The sequence below is a fragment of the Hyaloscypha bicolor genome, assembly GCF_002865645.1.
Source record: "Hyaloscypha bicolor E unplaced genomic scaffold K444scaffold_58, whole genome shotgun sequence".
Taxonomy (NCBI): domain Eukaryota; kingdom Fungi; phylum Ascomycota; class Leotiomycetes; order Helotiales; family Hyaloscyphaceae; genus Hyaloscypha; species Hyaloscypha bicolor.
In genome coordinates, this window is record NW_020194560.1 from 71,795 (window position 1) to 95,533 (window position 23,739).

Below are 23,739 nucleotides of genomic sequence, written 5' to 3' on the forward strand. Positions count from 1 at the left end.
TACTTACGTGTCTTATGCGATAGCCGCCCTGCTACTACCAAACTCCTCCTTTCACTTGATCTTTATCATTTCACGGCGAGCAAGAAAGGAGCCATTATCAGGGCCCAATTTCTTGTTTGCAGGTTCAGAAATCCGCTCGGGAGGCCATTAACATTGATTCAAGTCCACGTGAACGAAGGAATAGTATCGCATAATTGCCGAACTTCCAAAAAGCCTGCATTGAAGCCAAATTGTAGCCGGGCTTGGTTGCTGCGTTCCTGATCTCCCGAATTACCTATCTTTAAAGGAGTGCTCGCTTAACCCCTATCCCGCTAAGCGGGGGCGGCAGAATGTCAAACTCCCCTCTTTTCCTCGCCACATTCCCCAAAGTCACCCAATATCCAACGCCCTAAGCTGCAGCCGACTTTCTCGGCCTTCCCCTTCCCCTTCCCTTCAGCGTAGGTGTCGCATTATAAAGATCCTCCTTCACCCCATTATCTTCATCGGCCTTGACCCCAGGCTCTTCCGATCCAGCGTCCACAAAGATCGTAGATCCATTCGGCCCCTCCACAAGAGAACCGTCTAAGTTCTTCTCCCACGCATTAAGCTCACCCCACGGAGTGGGAGCGCTCGTCTTCGGCCGTTTGATAACTGGTGCATCGCTGTTGCTGTTTCGTCGTTTCTGGGAGACGGATGAGGATGTGGAAAGCCCTCCGGGCTTTTGGAAAGATGCTCTCTGTCGTCTGTTAAGGTTCTCCACGGATTCGGTCCTTTGTGTCCTCAATACTTTCACGTTGTGCCGATCAAATAAGGCATAGACAGCATTGAAAGCCCGGGTAATCTCTTCATGAGTTTCCACTGGCATTAGTGGAAATGAGGTCTTGATTTGTAAGGTCAATTTCACAATGTATTCTTTGAGCTGTCGAAACTCGGCCTTGGTTTTGTAGTTTTTACCGAACATGCGGTCCGTTCCCGTTTGTTTCACAACAAGTGCCGCTAGCCTACTAGCCTCGGAGGCAGAAAAATTGACTGCACTTGGACTGGCAACGTTCAGGTCTAGCCACTGTTTTGTCGCGAGCTCGAGGATATTTAGTCGAGTAAACGCTGCGGACTGGAGATTCTGATCGGCTTTGGGACCTTTCTCTTGCGTCTTTGACAAGGCAGTCTGGAGGGCTTTGTAGTTCTCGTGCTTGAAGTCTATCAGCTGCAAGACAGCCCATTCCATCCGGAGGTTAGGCTGATTGTCGTTATTTTCAAAACATCTCAGAATCTGATCGACCCGGTCTTGGAGAGTCGTCTCATCCAGTTCAATTTTCTTGTCCCTGAGTAGTTGCTCTCCCCACCTGGTTTCCGCCACTTCTTTGGCAATCCTAATCCTCGTCTCTTCCGGCTCATCCAACCAGGTTGCAACAGGCACAGTATCTCGACCGATGAGTTTGTACTGACCAAGGTAAGCATTCTGATCGGTGCCCATCTTCAAAATGATTGGATAACAGGACCCAATTGTTCCATTATCTGACTTGCCCTGTACCAACATCAGAGCACCGTGAACGCCAAGTCTAGGTGCATATCGGTGGAGTTCCGCGTTGACGCGGATGATCGTCCGCCATGGTACGATTTGATTCTCCCTATCAGGGCTGATCTTGGAGAACGTGTATTCGCGACCGCCGATATGTTGTTGTATGAATTTTGAAGAGAAAGTCTGCAATCCAGACGGAAGATGTATCCTGGGTGGGGGAGGCAAGGCTTTGAGAGTATCCTCAACATTGCGTTCTTTTGGGGGTTGAAAACCATTGGTCTTCACTACTGGATTCGGTTTGGAGGGAGTTGCCTTTGCCGGCTGCAGAGATTCATGGGGGGTCTTCCTCACACCTTGGACGTTTCCAGCAGGAGTTGAATAGTCCTGCCTAGAGGTCTGTATTGATGAAACATATGGAGCTAGAGAATTCTTCATCGGCGTACGATTCTGGGCTGATATTTTGATCGACGTTGTTGTATCGCTTGAAGATTGTTGAACAGAAGGCTGAGGTGTCATTGATGATTCCAGTGAGGCGGCGTGGCCTGTGGATTCATTCGTTGTTCGGATTTGATCGAGAACATTCCGAATATCTGCATTGGTCACAATGCGACTCATCGGGGCCCTTGGAAGGTTATGGCAACGGCGGTCGATCTCTTCGGTCAACAATTGAGATGCTCTAGCAGCATTCACTTCTTTGCTCAATTTGGCGAGAAGATACAACGTCTTGTCGCCTGCTGTGTGGCCTTCTGGAAGCATGTACGATGGTAAAGCGCGCTGTGGCACGTCGACCCAGTTTTGATGGATCGTCTTAAGTTCGCGAACGTGTCCGAGTAAGCATCATCGTCTAATGTTTGGATGGGAGTACAAAAACCTTTCTATTAGTATCCAACTCATTGTGATTTTGAACGAGGCTGTTGATCCTGTCTTCTGGCCCCAATGCTAGTTCTTTGTACGCCATGTCCCTGCCTTCTTGTAAGCTTGCCTCTCGGGCAGATTTGAGCTCGTCGTCATGAGTCCGCTTCAATACTTTTAAGTCCAATTTCTGGGGCTCATTGATGTTTTGACCAGAATATGTTTTGCGTCCGGCATCGTATCCGAGCTGGTAGGAATCATTTTTGACTTTGTCGAGCTGATCGAGGTAGTTTCGTTGCAGAGCAAGTCGTTCTCCTTCGTTGACAGCATGGAGATCCTTGATTGCCTTATCCTTCCCAGCAAGCTCACCTTCGCGCCTTGCGTTGGCAAGCCGTACGCTCAACTCCTCTGAATGCTTTTTCGCAAGGTCTTTCAAGGCGTTGATTTGCATCTGACAACCCGAAATCTTCGCCACAGCATCATGTTTGGCTCCCTGCTCTGTGTGTAATTGCCTTTTCAATTCATCGGCCTCTTTCTTGAGTTTATTCACCTTAATCTCGTGCTTCGATTTGAGTGTATGTTCCAACTCTTGGATTTGTTTCGTTCGAACCATGTCTAACATTGTATCAACCATGCGAGAGTGGAGTGCAGAGAGCCCTTTGACTAGCCCATGCACATTCTTCGCTTGCTCGCATGTGCTCCCTACTTCCTCTTTAATTGTTCGTTCTGTTTCACCTACTGCCACCGACTGCGCGTCGTCGTTTTTAGTTGGACTGGCTTCCTCAAGTTGAGATCGATTTCCGTTTTCGCCTTGACTTGAGACTTCACTGGGGCCATTTGGCGGCAAGTCTTCATGTCGAGTAGCGTCTTCAATCTCCTGATCAGAATGATGACATGAATCATCCACTTCCTCTTCGGCTAGAGCTCCCGTATCTCGTTGCTGTCTCATAGCTGCTGCAATTCAGACATGAATTAGCTAATGGAAAGTAAGAGGCATGAAGTGATGCTTGACCGTACCCTGTTCAGCCGAACCATGTTCAACAACGACCACGGTCAGATAGCCTTTGTCTAGAGCATTATTGCAACATCGAATTTGCTCAGCAGTCCACCTTGAGATGCCACCTTTAGTATCAGGGAAAGCAAGGTATTCTTGACTGAATCGCCAATTGTAGAGATTCGGTGGCTCGGGGTCGGAGTTTCGAGGGTCGATGGCTTTGAGCGAGCACTGAACTAATCGCCGACCTACCGCAGTTTCTAGGTGGAAACAAATCAGCCAAGGCAGACAGAATGATGCAGTCCAAGCTGGAAATGTGCAAAATCTTTCGAGTGATTGAGATTACTGCCCATAGCAAACTGGTGTGTGAACCACATGTTCTGATTCAATAGTCTGTGGAGGAGCAATGCGCGTACCAATGGTTTGTACGAGCCGTTCCTTAAGTCTGTCCGGGGCTCTGTATCTCTTCTGGGATGCCTTCGAAGAATTCAGCCCGGAGACATTAAGAGCGTTAACAAATTTAGCGGCTGCAATTTCTTTGTCATTGACCGCTTCGACCAAAACGTCCCCGTCTCTGAGCTGTTGGAGCAAACGTTCTAGTTGAGGATCCGACCAATCCCGAATATCCAAGTACCTGTCTGGATCCAAGTGATATACTTCGGTACCGAAAGTCCATCTCAACCAGCATTTGCCCTCTAGGAGCCAGTTTTGAGGAATATTTTGCGATACTGCATGGTTGAAGTGAGCTGTTGTTAGATCAATGAACGCTCTTTCCTCACCTTCTCTTGCTAACTCTCTCAACTGCTTTTGGTTCCAAGAAAGTAGCCTCGATCTCGTCGTAAAATTTAGCCCTGCGTCTGACATCTCATCTTCAGTCTCGGCCATGCTTACTTATACTGAGCCAATGGCGTCTCGGAGTCCTCGGCTTGACCCAATTTCGGTTCAACAAGATCCTTGATCGGCCGACCCTAGGTTTCCATAGTGCGTCCGCAGCAGATGTGGCTTGAGAGGCTGCAGATTGAAACGAAATCAGATTCTTTACCTCTAACAACCTGCTAAGCTTTGTTTGTTGTGTTTGTGTGAGTGGATGGTTGAGGTGGACGCGACGTGTTGTTCGAGGACACGACATCTCGCGTTGACCCGAATGTGGTGTAACCTTAATATATTATGTCAGCACCGCCTGCTAGCCTACGAAGGGGTTTAAATGTTAATTGATACCTGATACAGGGTTCCCACCGGCGAACCAGCTAGAATTACAGGGTGGTCCCACCAATTATAACAGCTATCATAATAGCTAATTACCGTGAGTCTCCTGTTTCTCACGCCGTTAGAAGATAAGTCCTCTCTCTTGCTCTTCTCTCTATTTACTCACAATAAAAACATCAATTTTCGTCCCTACATCAAAGACATCGAGTAAAGCAACGGGCAGAGACAACCACCTATGTATTCAAACCCTTTACTACACAGCTGGCTGGAAAGTGGGCGATATCCTCCTCTGGAATCCACGCGTCAATGGCGGGCAAGTTACCTACGCTCTACGGTCTTTCCTAACGCCTCAAAAACAATAGTGCAGGCCTCATCTACTTCTTACCACCCTTTATTGCAAACGCTTAAACTACTAGGATACCTTTAACTCTGTCTCCCGCCATATTAAAAGAAAGGAGCTACTAAAATCGCTTGGCTAGAGCTTTGAGAAGTACCCTGTTTGTATAATCTTTTAGAAGGATGGCTATACATAAGGCGTGAGGAAAGGGAAGCAAGTCACTAATCTCTCTTGAGAATTAGATACTCCAGCTTGTGTAGGCAAAAGAGTATAACCACTAGACGGACGAGTAGTGGGACGAGATATGTTAGAACTATGAGAACTGGGTATAACTAGGCTACTATAGAAGGCAGTGGTATACAAAGAAGATCGATCTATTGTCGCAAGGATCAAGGGAACGGTCACGTGGCTGGTCACATGTACCTAACTAGGCTGCGAGTTAGCAAGTGCTTCTCTCTTCTCTCCTCTCTTCTCTCCTTACTTATCGTGTCCTTAGTCCTCGAGTTTATACTATAGTTTTGTGTCACCATCCCCATCCATAGTACTGATTGGAACGGGGATATTAAACCAGGAGCAATATATGGGCTTCCATATCGTAGGATCAGAGGTGTACGAGTGAGACGCGGAAAGAGTGAAGGTTGGTTGATTTCTAAGAAGAGAGAAGGAGAGCGGGGTAATATATATACGGACTGAACGCTGAATCATGTGGGTGTGTTTTCTGCAGTGGATCTCGTGAAGGCCTAGAATGCAAAGAAGCTCCGGCCAGCGTAATGAGTGCTTGCTTCGCAGCATCTGCCTCAGTAGCTTTCTCAGAAATTGTCTCTCCAGAGCTTAACTTCTCTCCCGTGGCCAGTTGTCTCTAGCTTCTGCTTCCAGTTGCTTACCTTGGTCATCCCGAGCGATCCAAGGATGTATTCCATTCCCGATTTCAGGTTTGGGTCTTGGTGATTTCCAGATGCTGCTGCTGCGCGGTCACCCAGAGTCTATTCGAGCGTTCTGCTCAGTATTTGTGGCGCGAGGATCCTCCTCGCGTTGTTTTGAACCCTTCAGTTCCTGGGTCAATTCTTTCCATCACTGGGGCTCGGTCTTTGAGCTATAGAGCGAGGTCATCCGGACCAGATCAGACGGGGCTTGCCTGGGCAATAGGCCTAAAGCCTCCATTACTAGCTTCATTGCTCGTATCCTCAGCCGGAGAATTTTCTGGGCTGCCAAGAGCAGCTGATTGAGTGTGGCCACTCACCCGAGGTTCAGGACTAGAACCGCTTCTCTCCGAGCCCACACCATCGAAAGGCTCACGAACTAAAGTCTTCTTTGCTAGAGCCTCCAGTGCGCAGTTCAACTGATCAATGATCAATTGCCAGAAAGAGTTCTTCTCAGGGAATTGGCGAAATGTGCCGTGGGAAAGGAACCGTCGTCTCCGGCCGGGCAGCCCTTCTGACCCATCATCAGTAAAGCTAACTTGAATCTGAAAACCAAGAGCCCCGTAGTTTCAACTGCCATCAATCTGTCCACGATTCTAGTAATTGGTTATCTCGTCACTCATCAATGTAGTGAGTCAAAGCTGCCTCCGTTTTACTGACAAGCTGCCTCCTTCCACCCAAAGGATGCTTTCTCTAGATAGCTCGGCGGTATTCTCAATAAATTGTTTCCGGCGGTCTACAGCCATAGCATTTTGGACTTCTCTATTCGAGCTGGATGCTGGTTCGCTTCTGGTTTGTTTATGATGTTTAGACGTTCTCGGCTTTTTGTCCCTTGATATCCACAACATAGAGTGCTCGCTTTCAACAGTGTTATTGCACGCACTCCTTGATCTGGGTAAGAGACCAATTTGAAATGGATCTTGGTGGGAAGGCAGGGTACTCTGGACGGAGCTGCCACTGATAATAGTTTGGTGCATCCGGGCCAAATCTCAATACATCTACGCATAGAGCGTTATGGCGGCGATGAATGTCTCAGTCCAAAGCATTCTCTGGAGGGTTGTAAGATGAGTTCACGTGACATTTTGAACCATTACGGTTCTGGAGGAGAGGAATATCTTACCAATGGTCTTCTGCGGCTTGTCTCGTAGCGAGTGCCCTGATATCCTCGTGTGATGCTTATGGCTCATATCATGAGGCTTTCGCTGGAATAATGCGTCGGTATCTTCAAAGTCCTTTGGGTGGGCTGGAGGGGCAGACCCTTTGGCGGCCCTGGAGAGTCGGGCATCTTTGAAGCCCTGCCTTTAGGGCTCTCATATAGAACAATGTGATGTAAATAAAATGGCCGTGGAGTTGAGGCTCGTCAAGTGTATTGGATGTGTTGAGGTTGCGAAAAGAGAGGAAGTTCGCCTCAGGTAGTCAAAGCTAGAACTACCCGGCGGTCTTGTCCCGGCAAGCGCGACACGCCCAAGCTTTGTCTTGAACCCCGCGTCGAAACCCCCTCTTCACCACAACAATTCTCCAAAACAACAATCTCTGATCCATAATCCACAGATGGCACCCCCAAGCCCCCTCGCAATCGCAACCGGCTCAGTCCAACGTCTAGTCAAAGAAGAAACATCCTATCACAAAGAGCTCAAGAACCAGGAGGCGCGGCTCGAGAAGCTGGTCAACAGCACGGAGGAGAATGAGAACAAGGAGTATCAGTTGAAGCAGGAGGTATGTCACTCCTCCAGCGACCTTACCCTGCCCTATATTTTTCACAATTGGAGTAAAGGAATGGTTGAGCTAATAGGATGCTTTGGTATAGAGAGCAGCAATCGAAGAAACGAAAGCCGTTTTCCCACCCCTCCGCCAACGCATCACGGACGCCCTGGCGAAACTTGAGGAGAAGCTTGAAGCGGGACAGGCTAGTGGTGCGAGTGAGGAGGAAGTGAAGAAGGCGCAGGAGGTGATTACGTTGGCTAAGGAGGCTACGAAGGAGAAGTGAAGATTCAAGATAGTGGAAGTAGGACGTGGGCTCGTAGTGAACTGTGGAGATGATACCCTGGGGTGCGAACGAGTCAAAATGACTTGATATACATGGCGGCATGGTGTTCACAGGCTTGGTGACCAAATTGAGGGTATCATATCGTTTATTGGTACAATGGTACATAGACTTATGGCCGACCATGGATCTATGTGGTGTCCATTTTTTCCTCCACTATAGGCTCGCCCCCTTCAATGAGAGCTACTTGATCCTCAGCAGGCTCCTCAATTGTGACCCTTGGAGTCTCTCCTTCTATTTGAGACTCGGTGACTTCTGCCATTGGTGTGTCTCCCGCAGTATTCGCATCCACCTCCATGCTAGAATCTTCCGCAGCTTCCTCTCTGCGTCGTTCTGAGACATCAGGTGAAGGTGCTCGACTCGTGGCTCTGCTCCCTGGCCGAGACAAAGTACCCGAAACCTGCGGTCTAGGCTTCAATCCCCTCTCTGGACTATTTTGCGAAGGTCCATCAGGTCCCGGTGTCGCATTACCGCTCATACTACTATGCTTCGGCGTCTGACCCCCTCTGCTCCCCTCACCTACCTCCCCATCCTCATCCCCACCATCCATACCCTCCCTCCGCTCCACCTCCTCCTTCTCATCCCTAATCAACCTCCTCAGCTGCATCCCCTCTTCCACAATTCTCCCAAACTGCTCCCTCCTCTCCTTCCACGTCTCCCCATACGCCTGACTCTCCCTCTCCAGCTCCCTACAGTCCTCCTCCAACTTCTGCAGCTGAGCCTCCTGGTCCTCTCTCGGTCTCAGCATCTTATTCGCATAGATCTTCTCCGTCAACTCGTCGAACTTCTTCCTCTGCTCTAAAGTCTTCTTCGAATCCTCAAGCTGGATCCTTAGCAGCGCAGTGTTATCTTTGACATCTTGAGCAGTTTCTAGGATACGTTGCTTGTCTGCTTTGTATCGTTCGCGTTCGCGCTCGTTGCTGTTTCGTAGGAACTGGATGCGCGCGATGCTGCTGTCGAAGGCTGCGAAATCGAGGAGGATGTCTTCGCGGAATTGGCGTCTGTCTTCAAGTTGCTTTTGATGTTCGGCATCTTGTATAGCGGCTGCTTCATCCGCGTTGTCAGGTGGAGGAGTGGGAAGTTTGCTGGGTGTTGTGAGGAGGGAGCCAGGTGTGAGGAGGCGTTTGGCGACGCGGTTGAAGGGTTTCGTTTCTACGTTCAGGAGGCGGGTCTTGTGGAGTTCTTCCTCATCGCGTTGCTCGAGAAACTGGAATGAGGCCATTGCGACAGGTTTCACCCGTCTTGGAGAAGAAGAGAGGGTTGACCGTTTGATGGTTCAGAAATTGAGTTCGGAAGGCTTCTCGAGAATGGAAGCGGCCGCTTGCGTGCCGCCCAGTCCAAATGCGCAGGCTGGGTCTGGACTTCACATTTGAGCTCTCTTTGTTGAAGTCATTTACTTTCAATTCACTTTCGCCGATTCAATGATATCGCTATATATACAAATTTTGGTTTTGCAATGATCAAACCTCCTACAAATTTTTCGTATCACGACTCCCTTCAATTCCTGCAATAACCCACACCTCGCCGGAACGACGCCTTAGCGCTGCTCAACCAGCCCCGTCCGTCTCCAACCTCAGGACAGCGACAAGGACTTATTGAGCATAGCAAATCGTTGTTCAACCCTTCCGGCCAGTCCAAAAATCCCCGATTTACCCACCAAGATGCCTTCCATATCACTCATGGATTTGTGCACCAAGGCCTGCATCAAGAACATTCGCAGTATGCACCCTGCCTTCCTTTTGAACTCCCAACTAATCCCACCACTGGCCTGACAGATGTTGGCTCTTTCGAGTACTGGAAAATCCGTCCCGTCCTCCAACGCATCGAGTCCCCCGAACAACTCCACCAAATCGAGCTTCGCTCTCCGCAAATCTGTGGCGAAGATGCTGAGCTCTGGCGCGCTTTCATCGCTCGAGACATCCCTAACTGGCGAGACAAAAACTATTCTCCTAAGAATCCGTTAGAATGGTATCGGGTCTACCGCAAGTACAAGAAGGAACAGCAGAGGGAAATCGAGCGGGATGAAGAGGCATTGCGGAATAGTATGATGGGCTTGAAGAAGGAGCGAGAGACACATGTTTCGAAGGTCGTGGATTTGAGGACCCTGCCGAAGATTCCTAAGGATCCGAGGATGCTAGCTAATAATGGCGGTGTACCGATTGGGAAGGCGAGGGGCTTTAAGAAGGAGGGCGCGAGCACCTTGATGTGGACGGCCGGGAGCAAGACAAAGTTGACGGATGGGAAGAGTGTTCTTACCAGGGCGAGGAGGGAGGCGAAGGAGATTAGCCAAATGAGCAAGTTGTCGAGACCTACGCATCAGTTGAAGGGGAAGATGGGCCAAGTCATGAGGGCGCCTCCTGGAATGGTTAACGAGTATCAGAAGGCAAGCCAGCCGGTGTTGAGGATATTGTCCAGGAAGCAGAACCCTGTTGGGAAGTTTTCGGGTGGTATTACTGGAATTAGTGGACCATCTCTTGAGGAGAGAGAGGCGCGGTTGCGGGCTTTGACATCCCCACCAAAGAAAGATGCAGGAGGTTTACAGGAGACATTGGTTGGTTCTTCAGAAGACGATGAAGATTACCTCGACGACGCAGACGACTTGTTTGACGAGCACCCTTCATCACGGCCCCTTGCCTCATCCTCGTCACCACCCCGTTCATCGAAACCAACTCCATCTCGATACATCTCTAGCAGCCCAGCATCCTCCGCACGCCCACCACAAGCGACTGCAAGACCGCGACCACAAGCCTCCTCCGCCTCTCCACCACTTACTGCCGCCCGTCCCGCACCCAAGCCATCAGAACTCATCTCCTCAATCATTTCAAAACCAAAGCCGTCAACTCCTTCCGCAGTACCACCATGCATCCACTCCAACCCTCGTTCGCGAACAGGAAGCCCGGCACCCGGGGCACCGAGACCAATGATGCCCCGCAAGAGAGCAGAAGTCGACATCTTCAACCGTGGGGCGAAGAAGCAACGGGTTAGATAATGTATATCGCCCGCCTCATCTCCCTTCTGCTTTCGAAACTTCGCACTTGGCAGCGCGGCGTTGGAAGGAGCGGAAACTGTTTGTAGCATATTTCAGTGGTAGAATGAATTCAAATCAAATCACAGCATAACTATGGTCGGATGCAATGTGAGAGGAGAAGGGGGAAGTATGCCGCGTAGCATTATTGTCTAGCTGCCGCTACCATAACAGCACCCGAAATCAACGTAGCAAAGCAATGGAAACGCCACCCATTTGTAGGATCATTTATGCTCCGTATCGTCGTTATGCTGCAGCGCAAGGCAGGAATTCTCGGTGAATGATAAAGGAATACAAATCCGTCCACTGTCCAGCATCCAGCAAGCAGGCAACCCAACCTCGTATCCTCATATCATCCATCCAGTATGCAGCTCCATAATCCACATCTCATTCCAGGTTCTCAGGATTTATCCGCTCTTGCAAAACCCCTCTATCTCCCAAGATGTGTCCGTATCTAAAAGCCACCCCGCAGCGCAAGAACCAAATGCAGCGTCGCTCCGCCTTCGAGGTTATATTCGCTCGCGGTCTTCTCGTCGGCCCTGTTTGTACCACATTAGCCTCTCGCCCTCGTTGCCCTCTTCTTTCCGTTCCTTTCGTTTCAGCTTCAAATCGCGGGGTAGGCAGCCATTTCCCCTTCCCTCTTCCCCCTTCCCACACCATCTTTCCCCAAACAACACGACGACGCTGGAGTTGGAGGCGACTGAGATGCTTGTAGACCCGCAGAGACAAAATGGAAAAGGGAGGATGTACATCTGCTTCCCCCCAAAGATCAATCTTTGCTGCACAGGCGGAATACCCTCTTTCTCCTCAACTTTCTCCTTGATTTGCGATACCTATATATCCCATCATCAGCGCCCTTTCTCTCTCTGCCCCACTCTCTTGAAGTTGGGGGTGAAAGGAAACGGAGCCATACCCGGTAATCAGGCTCGATGTCGAGCTCGATTTCCTTGCCTGTGAGGGTTCTGACTCTATGTCGACTATCAGCGTTGTCTGTGAAGGGAGGGGGAAAGGGTAAAGGCAAAGAGAAGAGGGCGCACTTGATCAACATCTTGCTTGCTTTCTCGAGGGTGATGGGAAGGTGACGTTGGTTGTGTGATTGAGGTTGTGGTGCAGAATGCTGAAGTTGAAATTGTTAGACATGGAGGGGAAGATACAAGCAGGAACTTGAAGCCTTGCCGTTAGTGCGGCCGGAGCTTTTATTTTCCGCGACAGGGGTTGAGGGCAGAATTGGGCGGTGGATGAGGGGCTGCCCCTGAAATAAGCGATCACCAACACTGAACCAGTCTCTCCTTTGAGATGCATTTAAGACCATAAGCTTTTGGGGAGAATATAATATTTTGTATTTTTGTATTGACTGGTTGCTTGGCCGTCTAGTTTTGACAGCCAAGTGAAAAATATCTGGTTCTGATTTAGGATCTTGACCAAGTGATGGCAGTGCTTACAAGTCCAGTAGATGTCCATAAACCCCAAGCAACACCTCCCTCCATATCTCATTCTCACATCCAACTCTTTTCACCAGCGAATTCCCCACACTTCTCGCCTATTCATTCTCACACCCACTCCACCCCCTAATAATCTCCCTGGCCCTTTTCACAGTTTCCTCATCCCTCGGCTTCCCCGCCGCTCAAACAACACCTTCGCAACGCCAAGACACAACTTCAGTTTATTTATGAGCCGAGGAAACCCAACTTAGCAACCATTGCTGTCTATATTTATTGGCGAAGTGAGACGAGAATAAAAGGGGGCGATGCGCTGACCAATCGTCATTTTGGACCGAGGGTGGGGTGCCGGCAGGGGCAAAGAAAATTTACCTCTCGTCCTTGGCCTCCCTCCCCACTTTCACCATCAGCTTCCTCACCAGTTAAGATGTCAATCCAAGGTGATAGCGCTCATGAGGGACAAGAGTCCACACCACCTCCAAGCCTTTGGAAAGTAGCATGGACGAACAACAAAGGAATATTCCTGATCATCCTTGCCCAAGGAGTCGGATCTACAATGGACGCGATCGTAAGATTTCTGCAACAAGGAGGGCACGGAATGCATCCTTTCCAAGTGAGAAATCCCGGAAATCTCCACAGCTTCTTATCTGATCAGAACTTGATGTGATGCAGGTCATTTTCGCCCGCATGAGCATGACATTTCTCTTGAGCACATTTTACATGTGGTGGGTTAAGGTTCCTGACTTCCCACTCGGGAAGCCAAGTGTCAGAGGGTGGCTTACACTACGTGCGATATGTGGATTCTTTGGACTATTTTGTCTATATTGTAAGGCCTTGTCAACTTCGAGCGACTTCCCTCACTAATCAACGAACTGCAGACTCAGTCCATTATTTGCCACTTGCAGAAGCCACAGTCTTCAGATTCCTGACTCCCATAGTCACTGCTTGGGCGTGTTCTATATTCTTGGGCCTGGTCTTCACAAAGAAAGAACTCGCCGCTGGACTGATCGCCCTGGTTGGTGTGGTATTCATTGCTCATCCAAAGAGCATCTTTGGGCCTGTCGAGGATCATGCTCACGCCATGGAAGCTCGTCCGATCGATGAGGTATCTTCTGCTCAGCGCGTTATTGCTGTTGCAGTAGCCTTGGTTGGTGTAATAGGGCAGTCAGGTGCCTACACCATGATCAGGGTGATCGGAAATGAAGCCCATGCGCTAATTTCTGTCAATTACTTCGCCGTTCTGGCTACTGTTGGGTCTGCTTTGGCTCTTCTTGTCGTCCCTGGCATTGCATTCACGATGCCTCATGGCGTACGGGAGTGGGTCCTTCTTACGCTTTTAGGTATTCTGGGATTCATTCTCCAATTTCTGTTAACTGCTGGGTTGCAGATGGACAAAAGCAGCAAAGCAACGAGCATGTTATACACGGGAATTCTGTTCGCCCTGTCATTTGATTGGGCTATCTGGGGTGTTCTACCCGGCATGTGGAGTTTGTTCGGGGGATTCATCATCATCGCGAGCACTCTGTGGTCAGCGTTACAGAAATCTGAAGGGCTGCCTGTGAAAACCTCCAAAACCGTTGCAGATGAGGAGCGTGCCCTTCTTGGGGCTCAGAGGGAGGACGAAGAAGGAGCAACCCATACGGTCAGATAATTCAGGGAGTACCACGATTAGAGGTTCTAACCCAGCCTGTCTGAACGAAGCTGTCGAGGGGAAAGACTGATGGCCAGGAACGCGCAAAAGAGGCTTGCATTTACTTTGGACTCGTGAAGGTTTCAATGGTCCGAGAGATGGATGAGCCATATGTCGCGAGCACACCCAGAAACGATATGTTGGCGCCTCCTTGATCAATTTAGGTATCTTTCGTGGGCAGTCTTTGCAGTGTCAAGTAGCTGATGCTCATGACAAGGAATATCTCGCTAAAATGCCCATCTTTAGTCCTTTCGTAAGTGGCAGGGTCAAATGTTGGACCAACATCTTTCAAAACGTTTCATTGGCTACCGACTAGGGATGCACGATTTATAATTATTACAATTATATAATAATCAAGTCCCGCGTAATTATATAATAATCAAGTCGCCAATATTATAATGCATAAAATACTGCATAAAAGAGCGTATAAATCGTGCATAATTCGGCACGTGGAAAAGGGTAAATTAGTGGATTTGATTATTGGGGAGGAGCACGAAACCGCGCTAGTCAAATGGAGGCTTCTGATTGGCTATGTCTCATATTCAAGATAATATCACCATAATCAAGTCGGAGTGATTATTTTACGATATTACGTATTCAAGTCCTAAATTATATAATTTTAGCATCCCTACTACCGACACAAGATCCCGCCCCCTGCTTTCTCCCGGCCGAAACTGAAACCCAACTTCCAAGCGCCCAAGCCTGACAGCACCAGAAGCTCCTCAATATTTCCCCATGCGTCTTCATATCTACATTGTGGGTCTATCCTTCTCAATTGTTCTAGCAGCATGTCTTCAGAAGCCTCTGCTTCTGAAACCACGTGTCAACGTGCGGCCCGTCAGCCTGATGGAAAAAGCGATGTCGACAATGAGGACCTCAGCGAACTCCCGTTCCATGTTCAGTCATTCAGAGAGGGTCTCTTGGATTTTATTCATTTCTTGGGATTGCAAGGGACCATATTAGTTGCTGGAGCAGATGATGATGACTTCATTCCGTTATCAGCATGCAAGCCGGATGGTACGACCGAGTCCCAGCGGGCAAGAGAGAAGGAATTCATGGAAGGTGCACAGGATCTCGTGAACGGTGCGAGGAGCGCTGAAAATTGCGGAGAATGGAAGATGCTGATTCAAAAGCGGCTGACTCATGGAATGGAGAGTGCAAACAACTTTGGGTATGTAGCACGAAGGGAGAACTCATGAAGCTCTGCTAATGGAATCCCTGGTAGTTCAACTATGCATACCAGCATTGCATGGTGAGTGTGTCCTGAACATCTGGTATGTGAAAAGCCTATAACACTCAATAGGGCAGAGACCGGCCTTTGGCGTGCCAAACCAGATCCACCTAAAGACCCAAGTCACCAACCTTCGCCAAGTCTGTACTTCGGGTTTCCGATTCGCAAAATCGACGGAGCCGACCAAAAAATAGCCAAAGGCTTCCAAAAGGACTCATCATTTAACAATTACACTCTGACAAATTTTGCTAAGCTCACAATGAACGGTCTTCAGTGTGTTCCGTTCGCTCGACTTCCACTTGTTGCGGGGGATCCATTAGTGTGCTTTCCTTGGGCTATAGTCCAAGTACTTGGCACGTTTACCTCCGACAAGCCAAACGATGCTTCCTTTACAGACACGGTTTCTGAGGCCTCTGCCGCTGCATCAATAGCACTCTCGATGTTCGAAAGGTTGGCAAAATTCGCGGATGAGAAGCAAGATGGTCAACACATCCCACCTGTTGTCGTCATCACGTCGGTTGGAGCAAAGACGATAGTGTGGCTTGCTTACTGCGAGATTGTCGATGATCGACTGCGAGACCATGTGAGAACTCTCCTTTTATCTTTCTTGCAATCAGTCTAACGCGCGTCAAGAAAATGATAAGAATTTGGGAGGGCAACATCACCAAGATCTGGGATGCAGTTCAATTCTGCCGTATCATAGACAATCTCTTTTTCTGGGCTCAGCATTGTTTGAAGCCCATGGTGACGCAGTATCTAAATCAATGGAGGTGTCGTTATTGCCCCAACGTCCCGAACATGCAGTCCCAACTCGAAAAGAATTCAAATACCGCGGAGCTGGTCCATCGGATTCAAGATCGCTTGAGCTCCTTGGGAATATCCCCGGGCGGAGATCTACCAGCACTCATTCAGCAAGCTGTGGTGCTCCAGGAAGTAATGAGATCGAGCGACAAAGAGCCAAAAGTGGACTCAACATTGAAAGACGAAAAGGAGCTTTCTGAAACTGCTACAGAAACACATCCCAAGGACAGCAATTTTAATTCCAAGTCATCTCGTTTACCGAATGCTCGAGAAGGTAAAGGAGATGACTTGGAATTAAAATTGCTGTCCTTGGGATTTGTACCCGAACAACTGTTATCAGGAAAGTGCGTCGAGGCCAACATTCCCCTTGTCAGCGATCTCGAGCATTATGACCTTCACCCCGACAAAGCTGAGAGAGGTAGTGCCGAGCCTTCTGTGCTGTGTAATAAGAACACACTTCAACCCAAGTTACCTCTCAAGCATGAAACGTCTGTAATCGTCGTCCCGATCAAGGACAAAGAATCTGACCGTCAGAATTCAAAAGTACCTGAGGGTACAAAAGGTACGCACCGGCTCCACCAACCGTCTGCTCTCCCCCACTCATATCACCACCAGCTACCTCTGCCAATCTCACTTTTGATGAGCCTGTTTCGATCTCCGAATCACTTGTTCTTTCAGCTGCGGATGAGAACTGCGGGAACAATTCTTCATTATCCAACCCACCTCAGCCAGCCAAGGGAAAATTTCTAGGTTCTGATGTGAGAGAGAACTCATTACTTGATCCATCGAAAGACTTGGGCCACACCAGTCCCAACCTTGTACAAAGAACCCTTTTCTCCATGGCTTCAAGTGTAGTGAATGGGCATGTACTGTCCTTAAAGAAACAGCGACAACGAAAAAGCGACCTCAAAGTTGAAGAGAAACAGAAGCTCAACATAAACCTTTGGTCACCTTCGGACAACTCAATATCAACTAAGGCCTTAGGCAAGCGATCCAATGCTATTGGTCCACCCTCAGCTCCGTCCAGCCCCTTTGTCTCAGAAACTTTTAGGCTGAGCTTCGAGGTAAGGCAATGGTTAGACTCGGACCGGGAGGAACAGGACAACTCAAGCATGGACAAGAGATGCCGCCATGGACCGTACCCTAATCTTCACATTTGGCTCCTTGAGCATGACGTGTATCGGCTCACACCAGCTAGGCGCATCTGGCTTCAGAAGAAGATGATGTCTGAACAACAACCGGCAATTATAGAGCCTCTGCCACCGCCGCCTAGCTTGAGTGTTAAGATTCCTTGGAGAGGAAAAAATATCATCGTGAGACTGCCACCTGCTAACTCATTTTCGGCGTCTACCGAGAAAAAATAAATTACCTGAAAGGAGGGACAATATCGAAATGAGTTGTTTTTCATCACCTGGCAGGCCTTGCCTTGTAGTTCTATATTTTTCTCCAAGCTCCCCTTGATTCTCTATGAAACTGAGCTTGCATCAAAACAATGATCTTCTTTTATCTTTCCCAGAGCTCTAAATCCAAATCTTACAAGTCAAAGCTCAGATATCGCCCTGTCATACCTAACCCAAGTCCAAATATTCAACCCCGTCTTCATGCCCTCCGTCACCGGCAGCCCTGCATGCAACGTACTCTTCAGGCCCTTCCCCTGCGCGTCCAAGTTCCTCCAAAAAATCGCATTCCCCGTAATCGGTCTAAACGTGACTCCCGCGCCCAATTCCTGATCACAATCCACCCACTTGCACCATTTCTCGTCTTCTAGTGCTTTCAAACGAGGGAAGTTGGTGCCGCCCCCAGTGCAGTTGGCTTGGATGTAGACGAAAAAGGTGCTGTCGATGTTACCGTCCAGGGTGGGCGAGTCGGTGAACCAGTCATAGTGGTCGCGGTATTGGTTTGTGGGACCGTAGCGTTGGACGACGAGGGGTTTGATGAGGCTGTCGCTGGGGGAGAGGTAGAAGGGGAAAGAGCGGGCTCGGGACTCAATGCATTTGATGAGATATTGGCGTTCGAGTGATGCAGTGAGGGAGGAGCGGTAGTTGGTGTTGAACGAGACTTTGCCATCGTCTGACCAGAGGGGTGAAGGTTTGAATTTGCTTTCACTGGAATGAAGTCAGCTAAAGGATTTGGGAGGGAGGGGCTCAGACGAACCTCAGGTCAGTGAGCTGTGAGGCTTCTTCTGGAGTAACGAATGACTCTATGTAAATGACAAGAGGGTCTTCGGAAATCAAATATGTTCTATAAGAGTCCGTTCTACAAGCATCCGTGATAGATGAAACTGTGGCATCTCCGGAAGCAGGATGTGAAGTCTCGTCTGATGTGAACGACCAGCTAAAAACCATTGGGATGAGAGTTGACCAAAGGAGCCATCTCGATATCATTAACATCTTAACGTTGCAACTCTTAGTCACGCTTAGCCGGGAGTGTTGATGGATCTCATAATGTAAGAAAATATATTGATGAAGAAAGGAAGAAGTGCAATGAACTCAGGGACCTTGAGATGGCGGGGTCGTTTGCCTCTTGCTCCACTATAACGAGCCCCTGTTGCGCTAAGATCAGCCTATCTCAGGAGGGGCAGAGCACACGTGCTCTATCCTCAAACCTCAACCTCATCTACAATTGAACTTTTCTTCAGCCGCAGCAATGATCACTACGGGTGCATCCTAAACTCGCGTCAATTAGAAAGCAGCTCGTGAACTTGTTCTGGTCTGAGTTCCTGGATAGGAGACTCGCGGAGATGTGGAGCCTGCGGGTGCCGGCTCTTCTTATCTCAGCCACATTGACAGCCTCATCCGCAGTGCTTCAGTTGCAAGGTGACAATTTTCAATCTCACCTCGAGACCCACTCTCCCGTACTGGTAAATTGTAGGTGGTTTAACTTCAAGCCATGAATTGGTTTATTGACACTTTCTTTAGTCTGTCTTGTCAGTCACTCTCTCCACCCCACCACTGATCACTTCTCACAATTCGATCCCAACTCACAGCCCTGGTAGTAAGTATATACGCGCCGTACATGGCCCCAAAAGGAAAGTTAAACTAAACTTATCTTTCATTACAGTGAGCCATGCCGAAATCTCAAGCCCGAATTCGAAGCAGCAGCAGAAGTGCTCAAGAAAAGAGACATCGCATGCATCAGCATCGATTGCAGCCTCGAAAACAAAACATGTATCGCCAATCACATCACATCATATCCCACAATCAGGATTTTTCACGGCCCTGAGAAGTTCACACGATACAGAAACGAGAGAAAAGCGCCAAAGTACGTATTTCCCTTTTCGGACAGCCATTCAAACACTAACTTTTGGTTCAGTATTATATCTTATATGATAAGAGACAGTCTACCACTTGTCTTAGAAGTTACTACCGATAATATAGAGGAGGTTCTATTGATGGGAACATCGACTTTGATTGCATACATCGATGAAGATGATCAGAAATCTCGATCAGTTTTCACTTCCTTCGCGGAAGCACACCAAAACGAATTCATATACGGCATAACATCCAACCTAACATTAGCCAAATCTAACGTACAGAAAGCTCCCTTCGTCATTGTTTATAGTCCTCTAGATCAAGTGAACCCCATCTTTAAAGACACCTTCTCGCTTGACAAGCTCGAAGCTTTCGCCAATAAATATTCCACTCCCCTCATTGGAACATTCTCATTGGAAACCTACTATGCCTACACCGAAGCACTACCGCCATCTTCCCCTTGTACTCCGTACACCTTGACTGACACTTCAACAGGCCGGGTTACCCCTCCTACACATCTTTGTCTCCACCCCCTCCAGCTCCGACCATTCATCCCTCCTCTCCCTCCTCAAACCCATCGCCGAGAAGCACAAAAGCAAACTGAACTTCGCCACTATCGATGCCACAAAATACCGATTCTTCGCCAAAGCATTGAATCTTGCGACTGATAAGTTTCCCGCGTTCGTGATCGAGGATACCGTGAGCGGTGATACGGCGCCGTTTGATCAAGATGAGGAGGTTACGGGGCAGAAGATTGAGGGTTTCGTCCAGAAATATTTTGAACTTAGAGGGAAGGGAAATGTGCCAGTGCAGACTGCGGTAAGTTTTCCTTTTGGAATGGAAACGCTGACGGATCATTGTATGTGATCGCTGATGATGTACGTAGGGTCCGATTCGTGATGAGTTGTAGGTATCAACGCACCGAGAAAGATGTTCAGAGCACTGCGCAAGAACCCAGTTCTACTGCGATTCGACCATCAATGGTTTCAGATGATCTCCTTACTGCAATGCATCGCTTTCTGAGGTTCGTCGTTGCGTGGTTCCTACCTTGTTCAGTTATCAAGTTGATTGACTCCGTTCACGTGATACGCCCCCTGAGAGCTCCTTCCTTCATCAGCAACAACGAGATTTTCTCCAAAACTAAACACTCTAGTGTACTCCTTCCTTCGGCTCCGCCAGGCGTTCTCTTCCATTCCCTTCCCTTCCTTCCTCTCTTACCTCCACTACACAACCTTGCATCTCTTCTTCCCATCAACACAGTTAATCCATTTCTCCAACCCTTCAACTTCTCCTTGTACAATCACGCCTCTCTAGTTTTCAGGCTCTCCGCCCATTATCGCTATCAGGATCTCCATCCTTCATTGTTATTCAATCCATCAACAACACCCTCAGGCACAATGGGCTGCATATCAAGCAAGGAGTCCGTCCCTGAAGCTGCACGCGCCATCACATTGCCGAATACATCTGAACCAACGGCAAAGGACGGTGACGAGAAACCAGCTCAGAAAAACCTCTCGCGGTACCTCCAACAGAACCATGACGCAATCTTTGCCAGCAACAGGAAATGGATTGAATCAAGACTCGAGGAAGACGCCACCTTCTTCGTCAAGCTCTCTTCGAGTCAACATCCAGATTATCTGTAAGACCGCCCATCTTAGGATCTGCCTCCGTCTTCTCATGAAGGGAAATGCAAATGAACATCAACTGACAAGTCTGCAGATATATCGGATGCGCCGACAGTCGTGTCCCCGCGAACGAAATCATGGGTCTCGACGCCGGTGAAGTCTTCATCCACCGCAACATCGCCAACCTAGTCCCCAACACCGACCTGAACGCTATGTGCGTGATTGAGTACGCGGTCACGCACCTGCACGTTAAGCACATCATCGTCTGCGGGCACTACAACTGCGGCGGTGTGCAAGCAGCCCTGGCGTCCTCTGACATGGGCCTCCTCAACCCCTGGCTCCGCAACATCCGTGACGTGTACCGCCTGCACGAGAGTGAGCTCGACAAGATCAAGGACGAGACGCAGAAGTACCGCCGCCTGGTCGAGCTGAATATCCTCGAGCAGGCCCGCAACGTCATCAAGACCGCGACGGTCCAGAAGTCGTACTACCTAAATGCGTACCCGATCGTGCACGCCTGGGTCTTCGATCTGAAGGATGGCGTGTTGAGGGATCTGAAGCTGGACTTTTCCGGCACGTTGGCAAGCATCAAGAAGATTTATAATCTGGAGGAAGAAATCAAGTCGGCTAAGGGCACGCCGCATTCAATATCTTCGGCAATGACTTGAGAGAGGGGGGTCGATTTGGGAGGTTCTTTTTCTTTTGCTGTACGGTTAGTCGTTGCCGTGAGATTGGCGCTAGTCGCTATGGCGTAGATGCAGAGAATAAAGATTGTTTGACGCACCCTTCAAAAAGGAGTTCTGTATTTGCACTGGTAACCATATGAACTGAACGCAAAGCATGATGATACTGTTTCTGCACCGGTTGAAAAGCGCTGCAGAATCAACTTCCACACTCGAAGAAAGGTCTCGAGAGGAAATGAAACTCCACCCAGAACATCCCCGAAGTCGAGATGGTAGTTCAAGGAGAAAGGAATTGTACACGGCACGCATTTGACTTACCACAAGATCGAGGAATCGTATGCATCCATGAATTACAGATATAGGAATCATGGTATCTCATTCAGCCTGCGCTATCGACAAAGAACCAGCCACAACTAACATCCAACTGGCCATCCAGACGACTTCCAATCTCCCACCAAAACCTGATCCCTGAAGCAGACTTCACTTCTCAGCAGGCGGTACCAGAACCGTCGACCTGTGATTTAACATCAGTAAACACCTCCCAAACAAGGCTTCAGGGAAGGAAAACTCACGCGCTCTCACTCCCCTCCTTCTCGCCACTGCTCTTCCACTTGTCCAAATCAATCACCTGCCTGCCCTTCCACTTCGTCATCATATTCGCTCCTTTCGCTCGCAAGCCCACTTGATACCAATGCGGGAAGCCCCGCAAAAACGCCAGCGTGACCCCAAAACCCGGCAGGATAACCTGTCCACTCCTCCCCCTCCACACCTTCTCCACGATCGCCTCCGCGACCGTGTCTGGTTCCAGGGCAGGCACGAGGAACGGGGAATCGTTGTGGTAGCCATCGAAGAGCGGGGTCTTGGTGTAGCCCTGATTGATGACAATGGTGCGGACCTTCGGGGCGTTGTACCGCGTCTTCAGCTCGGCGGTCAGGCCCTCGTGGAAGGAGAGCGCGGCGGCTTTCGAGGCGCCGTAGTCGGTCATGTTCGGGACGGTCATGTAGGCGGCGAAACTGGCGACGGTGACGATCATGCCGTGGTTCGCGGCGACCATGGCGGGTACGAATTCCTTGGCGGTCCAGTAGTGCGCCAGTGTGTTGACGTCGAAGGTGAAGCGGACGTCCTTCTCGGTGGCGTCGAGGATGTTCTTGCCGCGGGCAACGCCGGCATTGTTGATGAGGACTGCGGGGGTGAGAGGTCAGTTCAGCAATTGAATTGAGACGAAGCCGGAAAAGAAAGAAAGGGGTTTTTCTTTGTCACCTCGCTTACCGGTAGGCTCCCCCACATCTTTCCTGATCTCCTTTGCGACTGCTGCGAGAGTGGCGGGGGAGGTGATATCACACTTGTAATAAAACACATTCTTCGGCGCTTCAAAAGTCATAGGGATGACATCCAGCACTACCACCTTCGTGCCCCTCTCCGCCATAAGTTTCACAACCTGTCCTCCAATGCCCCCCGCGCCACCAGTAATAACCACAATCTCTTTCTCCCAGTCATACTTATCCTGCGTCCAATTGTTGAGCACCTTCTGATCAAAATACCCACTTATCAATCGGATAACGCCGAAGATGAAGAGCGTGCGGAGCCGTGAGAAGGCGGTGGGGTGGAGAATGGAGAGGTCGGAGCCCTTCTTGGTGTATCGCGCTAGGGCGATGAAGAGGAGTGTGAAGAAGGGATTTAGTGCTGTGCGCTTGAAGAAGGTGCCGATGGGGTCAGAGGTGAGTCCTGTGGAGGGAGAGAGGGAGTTAGTGAAGTGTGATCGAAGAGAGAGGTCGTGCGTACCTTCGCGGGGAAGCCAGCCTTTGCGGATTGGCATCTTGATTGCTGTGTAGGGAGCGTTGCCTAAAGCACTTTGTGCTCCTTTCTGATTGTTCGACAGCCCGCTTGGAGATGAAGCTGGCTCGGGATGCAATTCGGTGACGGTAGAGAGAAGAGAGAGGGAGGGACGTCGCGATAGATATTCAGCTCGGCCCGCGGAAGCCCAAGTCAAGCCCCCGGGATTCGAGGCTCAATTAGCCCCCAAGCTTCATCCTAGAGAGATGCGCAGGCAGTCATTTCTCATATGCTGGACCGAGGTGTTGGGCGTATTGAAACGCGGGGTTAGTGCGGCCTAGTCCTGATGCGGGGGTTACTGCAAGCCACA

At 49.4% G+C, this 23,739-nt stretch overlaps 12 protein-coding genes across 12 annotated transcripts; 6 read left to right on the top strand and 6 right to left on the bottom strand.

Moving 5' to 3' along the window:
* Positions 1–119: 119 nt before the first annotated feature.
* On the bottom strand, positions 120–4,424 carry K444DRAFT_612339 (uncharacterized protein). Its single transcript, XM_024880112.1, has 5 exons — positions 4,124–4,424; positions 3,761–4,072; positions 3,368–3,604; positions 2,370–3,304; positions 120–2,305 (listed from the first exon to the last, which is right to left on the bottom strand). The coding sequence occupies exons 1-5, from the start codon at positions 4,227–4,229 to the stop codon at positions 389–391; spliced, it is 3,507 nt and encodes a 1,168-aa protein (XP_024737489.1). The 5' UTR covers positions 4,230–4,424; the 3' UTR covers positions 120–388.
* A 1,501-nt stretch (positions 4,425–5,925) lies between these two features.
* On the bottom strand, positions 5,926–6,986 carry K444DRAFT_386322 (uncharacterized protein). Its single transcript, XM_024872392.1, has 4 exons — positions 6,928–6,986; positions 6,468–6,856; positions 6,128–6,403; positions 5,926–6,062 (listed from the first exon to the last, which is right to left on the bottom strand). The coding sequence occupies exons 2-3, from the start codon at positions 6,782–6,784 to the stop codon at positions 6,238–6,240; spliced, it is 483 nt and encodes a 160-aa protein (XP_024737490.1). The 5' UTR covers positions 6,785–6,856; positions 6,928–6,986; the 3' UTR covers positions 5,926–6,062; positions 6,128–6,237.
* A 372-nt stretch (positions 6,987–7,358) lies between these two features.
* K444DRAFT_528015 (tubulin binding cofactor A) lies at positions 7,359–7,794 on the top strand (the record flags this gene model as incomplete). The annotated part of the gene is made up of 2 exons (XM_024874679.1): positions 7,359–7,523; positions 7,615–7,794. The coding sequence occupies 2 exons, from the start codon at positions 7,359–7,361 to the stop codon at positions 7,792–7,794; spliced, it is 345 nt and encodes a 114-aa protein (XP_024737491.1).
* Positions 7,795–7,981: 187 nt separating this feature from the next.
* K444DRAFT_642872 (uncharacterized protein) lies at positions 7,982–9,073 on the bottom strand (the record flags this gene model as incomplete). The annotated part of the gene is made up of 1 exon (XM_024884788.1): positions 7,982–9,073. One exon carries the CDS (start codon positions 9,071–9,073, stop codon positions 7,982–7,984), a length of 1,092 nt encoding a protein of 363 aa, XP_024737492.1.
* A 546-nt stretch (positions 9,074–9,619) lies between these two features.
* Positions 9,620–10,468, top strand: K444DRAFT_501562 (uncharacterized protein; the record flags this gene model as incomplete). Its single annotated transcript, XM_024873350.1, has 1 exon — positions 9,620–10,468. A coding segment is annotated over one exon (849 nt), but the record flags the coding sequence as incomplete, so codon positions are not given.
* Positions 10,469–11,327: 859 nt separating this feature from the next.
* On the bottom strand, positions 11,328–12,017 carry K444DRAFT_612345 (ubiquitin; the record flags this gene model as incomplete). The annotated part of the gene is made up of 4 exons (XM_024880113.1): positions 11,914–12,017; positions 11,790–11,844; positions 11,627–11,709; positions 11,328–11,415 (listed from the first exon to the last, which is right to left on the bottom strand). Exons 1-4 carry the CDS (start codon positions 11,922–11,924, stop codon positions 11,331–11,333), a joined length of 234 nt encoding a protein of 77 aa, XP_024737494.1. The 5' UTR covers positions 11,925–12,017.
* Positions 12,018–12,725: 708 nt separating this feature from the next.
* K444DRAFT_588599 (uncharacterized protein) lies at positions 12,726–14,330 on the top strand. Its single transcript, XM_024878064.1, has 3 exons — positions 12,726–12,928; positions 12,988–13,141; positions 13,194–14,330. Exons 1-3 carry the CDS (start codon positions 12,743–12,745, stop codon positions 13,964–13,966), a joined length of 1,113 nt encoding a protein of 370 aa, XP_024737495.1. The 5' UTR covers positions 12,726–12,742; the 3' UTR covers positions 13,967–14,330.
* A 558-nt stretch (positions 14,331–14,888) lies between these two features.
* On the top strand, positions 14,889–17,606 carry K444DRAFT_386425 (uncharacterized protein). Its single transcript, XM_024872393.1, has 6 exons — positions 14,889–15,022; positions 15,076–15,176; positions 15,231–15,257; positions 15,309–15,819; positions 15,870–16,599; positions 16,653–17,606. Exons 1-6 carry the CDS (start codon positions 14,981–14,983, stop codon positions 17,399–17,401), a joined length of 2,160 nt encoding a protein of 719 aa, XP_024737496.1. The 5' UTR covers positions 14,889–14,980; the 3' UTR covers positions 17,402–17,606.
* On the bottom strand, positions 17,578–18,382 carry K444DRAFT_629094 (uncharacterized protein; the record flags this gene model as incomplete). Its single annotated transcript, XM_024883003.1, has 2 exons — positions 17,578–18,142; positions 18,192–18,382. The coding sequence occupies 2 exons, from the start codon at positions 18,380–18,382 to the stop codon at positions 17,578–17,580; spliced, it is 756 nt and encodes a 251-aa protein (XP_024737497.1).
* A 395-nt stretch (positions 18,383–18,777) lies between these two features.
* K444DRAFT_527855 (uncharacterized protein) lies at positions 18,778–20,155 on the top strand (the record flags this gene model as incomplete). The annotated part of the gene is made up of 4 exons (XM_024874664.1): positions 18,778–18,908; positions 19,098–19,298; positions 19,350–19,757; positions 19,828–20,155. 4 exons carry the CDS (start codon positions 18,778–18,780, stop codon positions 20,153–20,155), a joined length of 1,068 nt encoding a protein of 355 aa, XP_024737498.1.
* A 530-nt stretch (positions 20,156–20,685) lies between these two features.
* On the top strand, positions 20,686–21,581 carry K444DRAFT_528099 (carbonic anhydrase; the record flags this gene model as incomplete). Its single annotated transcript, XM_024874687.1, has 2 exons — positions 20,686–20,927; positions 21,008–21,581. The coding sequence occupies 2 exons, from the start codon at positions 20,686–20,688 to the stop codon at positions 21,579–21,581; spliced, it is 816 nt and encodes a 271-aa protein (XP_024737499.1).
* Positions 21,582–22,076: 495 nt separating this feature from the next.
* K444DRAFT_663007 (NAD(P)-binding protein) lies at positions 22,077–23,654 on the bottom strand (the record flags this gene model as incomplete). Its single annotated transcript, XM_024886768.1, has 4 exons — positions 23,379–23,654; positions 22,866–23,321; positions 22,169–22,778; positions 22,077–22,110 (listed from the first exon to the last, which is right to left on the bottom strand). Exons 1-4 carry the CDS (start codon positions 23,410–23,412, stop codon positions 22,077–22,079), a joined length of 1,134 nt encoding a protein of 377 aa, XP_024737500.1. The 5' UTR covers positions 23,413–23,654.
* Positions 23,655–23,739: the final 85 nt, after the last annotated feature.

Coding starts and splice junctions, on each gene's coding strand:
- K444DRAFT_612339 (XM_024880112.1), bottom strand. CDS start 4,229: ATGGCCGAGACTGAAGATGAGATGTCAGACGCAGGGCTAAATTTTACG. Junction 4,073..4,123: donor GAGAGAGTTAGCAAGAGAAG/GTGAGGAAAGAG, acceptor TCAACCATGCAG/TATCGCAAAATATTCCTCAA. Junction 3,305..3,367: donor ACATGGTTCGGCTGAACAGG/GTACGGTCAAGC, acceptor TCTGAATTGCAG/CAGCTATGAGACAGCAACGA.
- K444DRAFT_386322 (XM_024872392.1), bottom strand. CDS start 6,784: ATGCACCAAACTATTATCAGTGGCAGCTCCGTCCAGAGTACCCTGCCT. Junction 6,404..6,467: donor TGGGTGGAAGGAGGCAGCTT/GTCAGTAAAACG, acceptor ACCAATTACTAG/AATCGTGGACAGATTGATGG.
- K444DRAFT_588599 (XM_024878064.1), top strand. CDS start 12,743: ATGTCAATCCAAGGTGATAGCGCTCATGAGGGACAAGAGTCCACACCA. Junction 12,929..12,987: donor ACGGAATGCATCCTTTCCAA/GTGAGAAATCCC, acceptor GATGTGATGCAG/GTCATTTTCGCCCGCATGAG. Junction 13,142..13,193: donor TGGACTATTTTGTCTATATT/GTAAGGCCTTGT, acceptor AACGAACTGCAG/ACTCAGTCCATTATTTGCCA.
- K444DRAFT_386425 (XM_024872393.1), top strand. CDS start 14,981: ATGATGATGACTTCATTCCGTTATCAGCATGCAAGCCGGATG. Junction 15,258..15,308: donor ATGCATACCAGCATTGCATG/GTGAGTGTGTCC, acceptor AACACTCAATAG/GGCAGAGACCGGCCTTTGGC. Junction 16,600..16,652: donor AGTACCTGAGGGTACAAAAG/GTACGCACCGGC, acceptor TATCACCACCAG/CTACCTCTGCCAATCTCACT.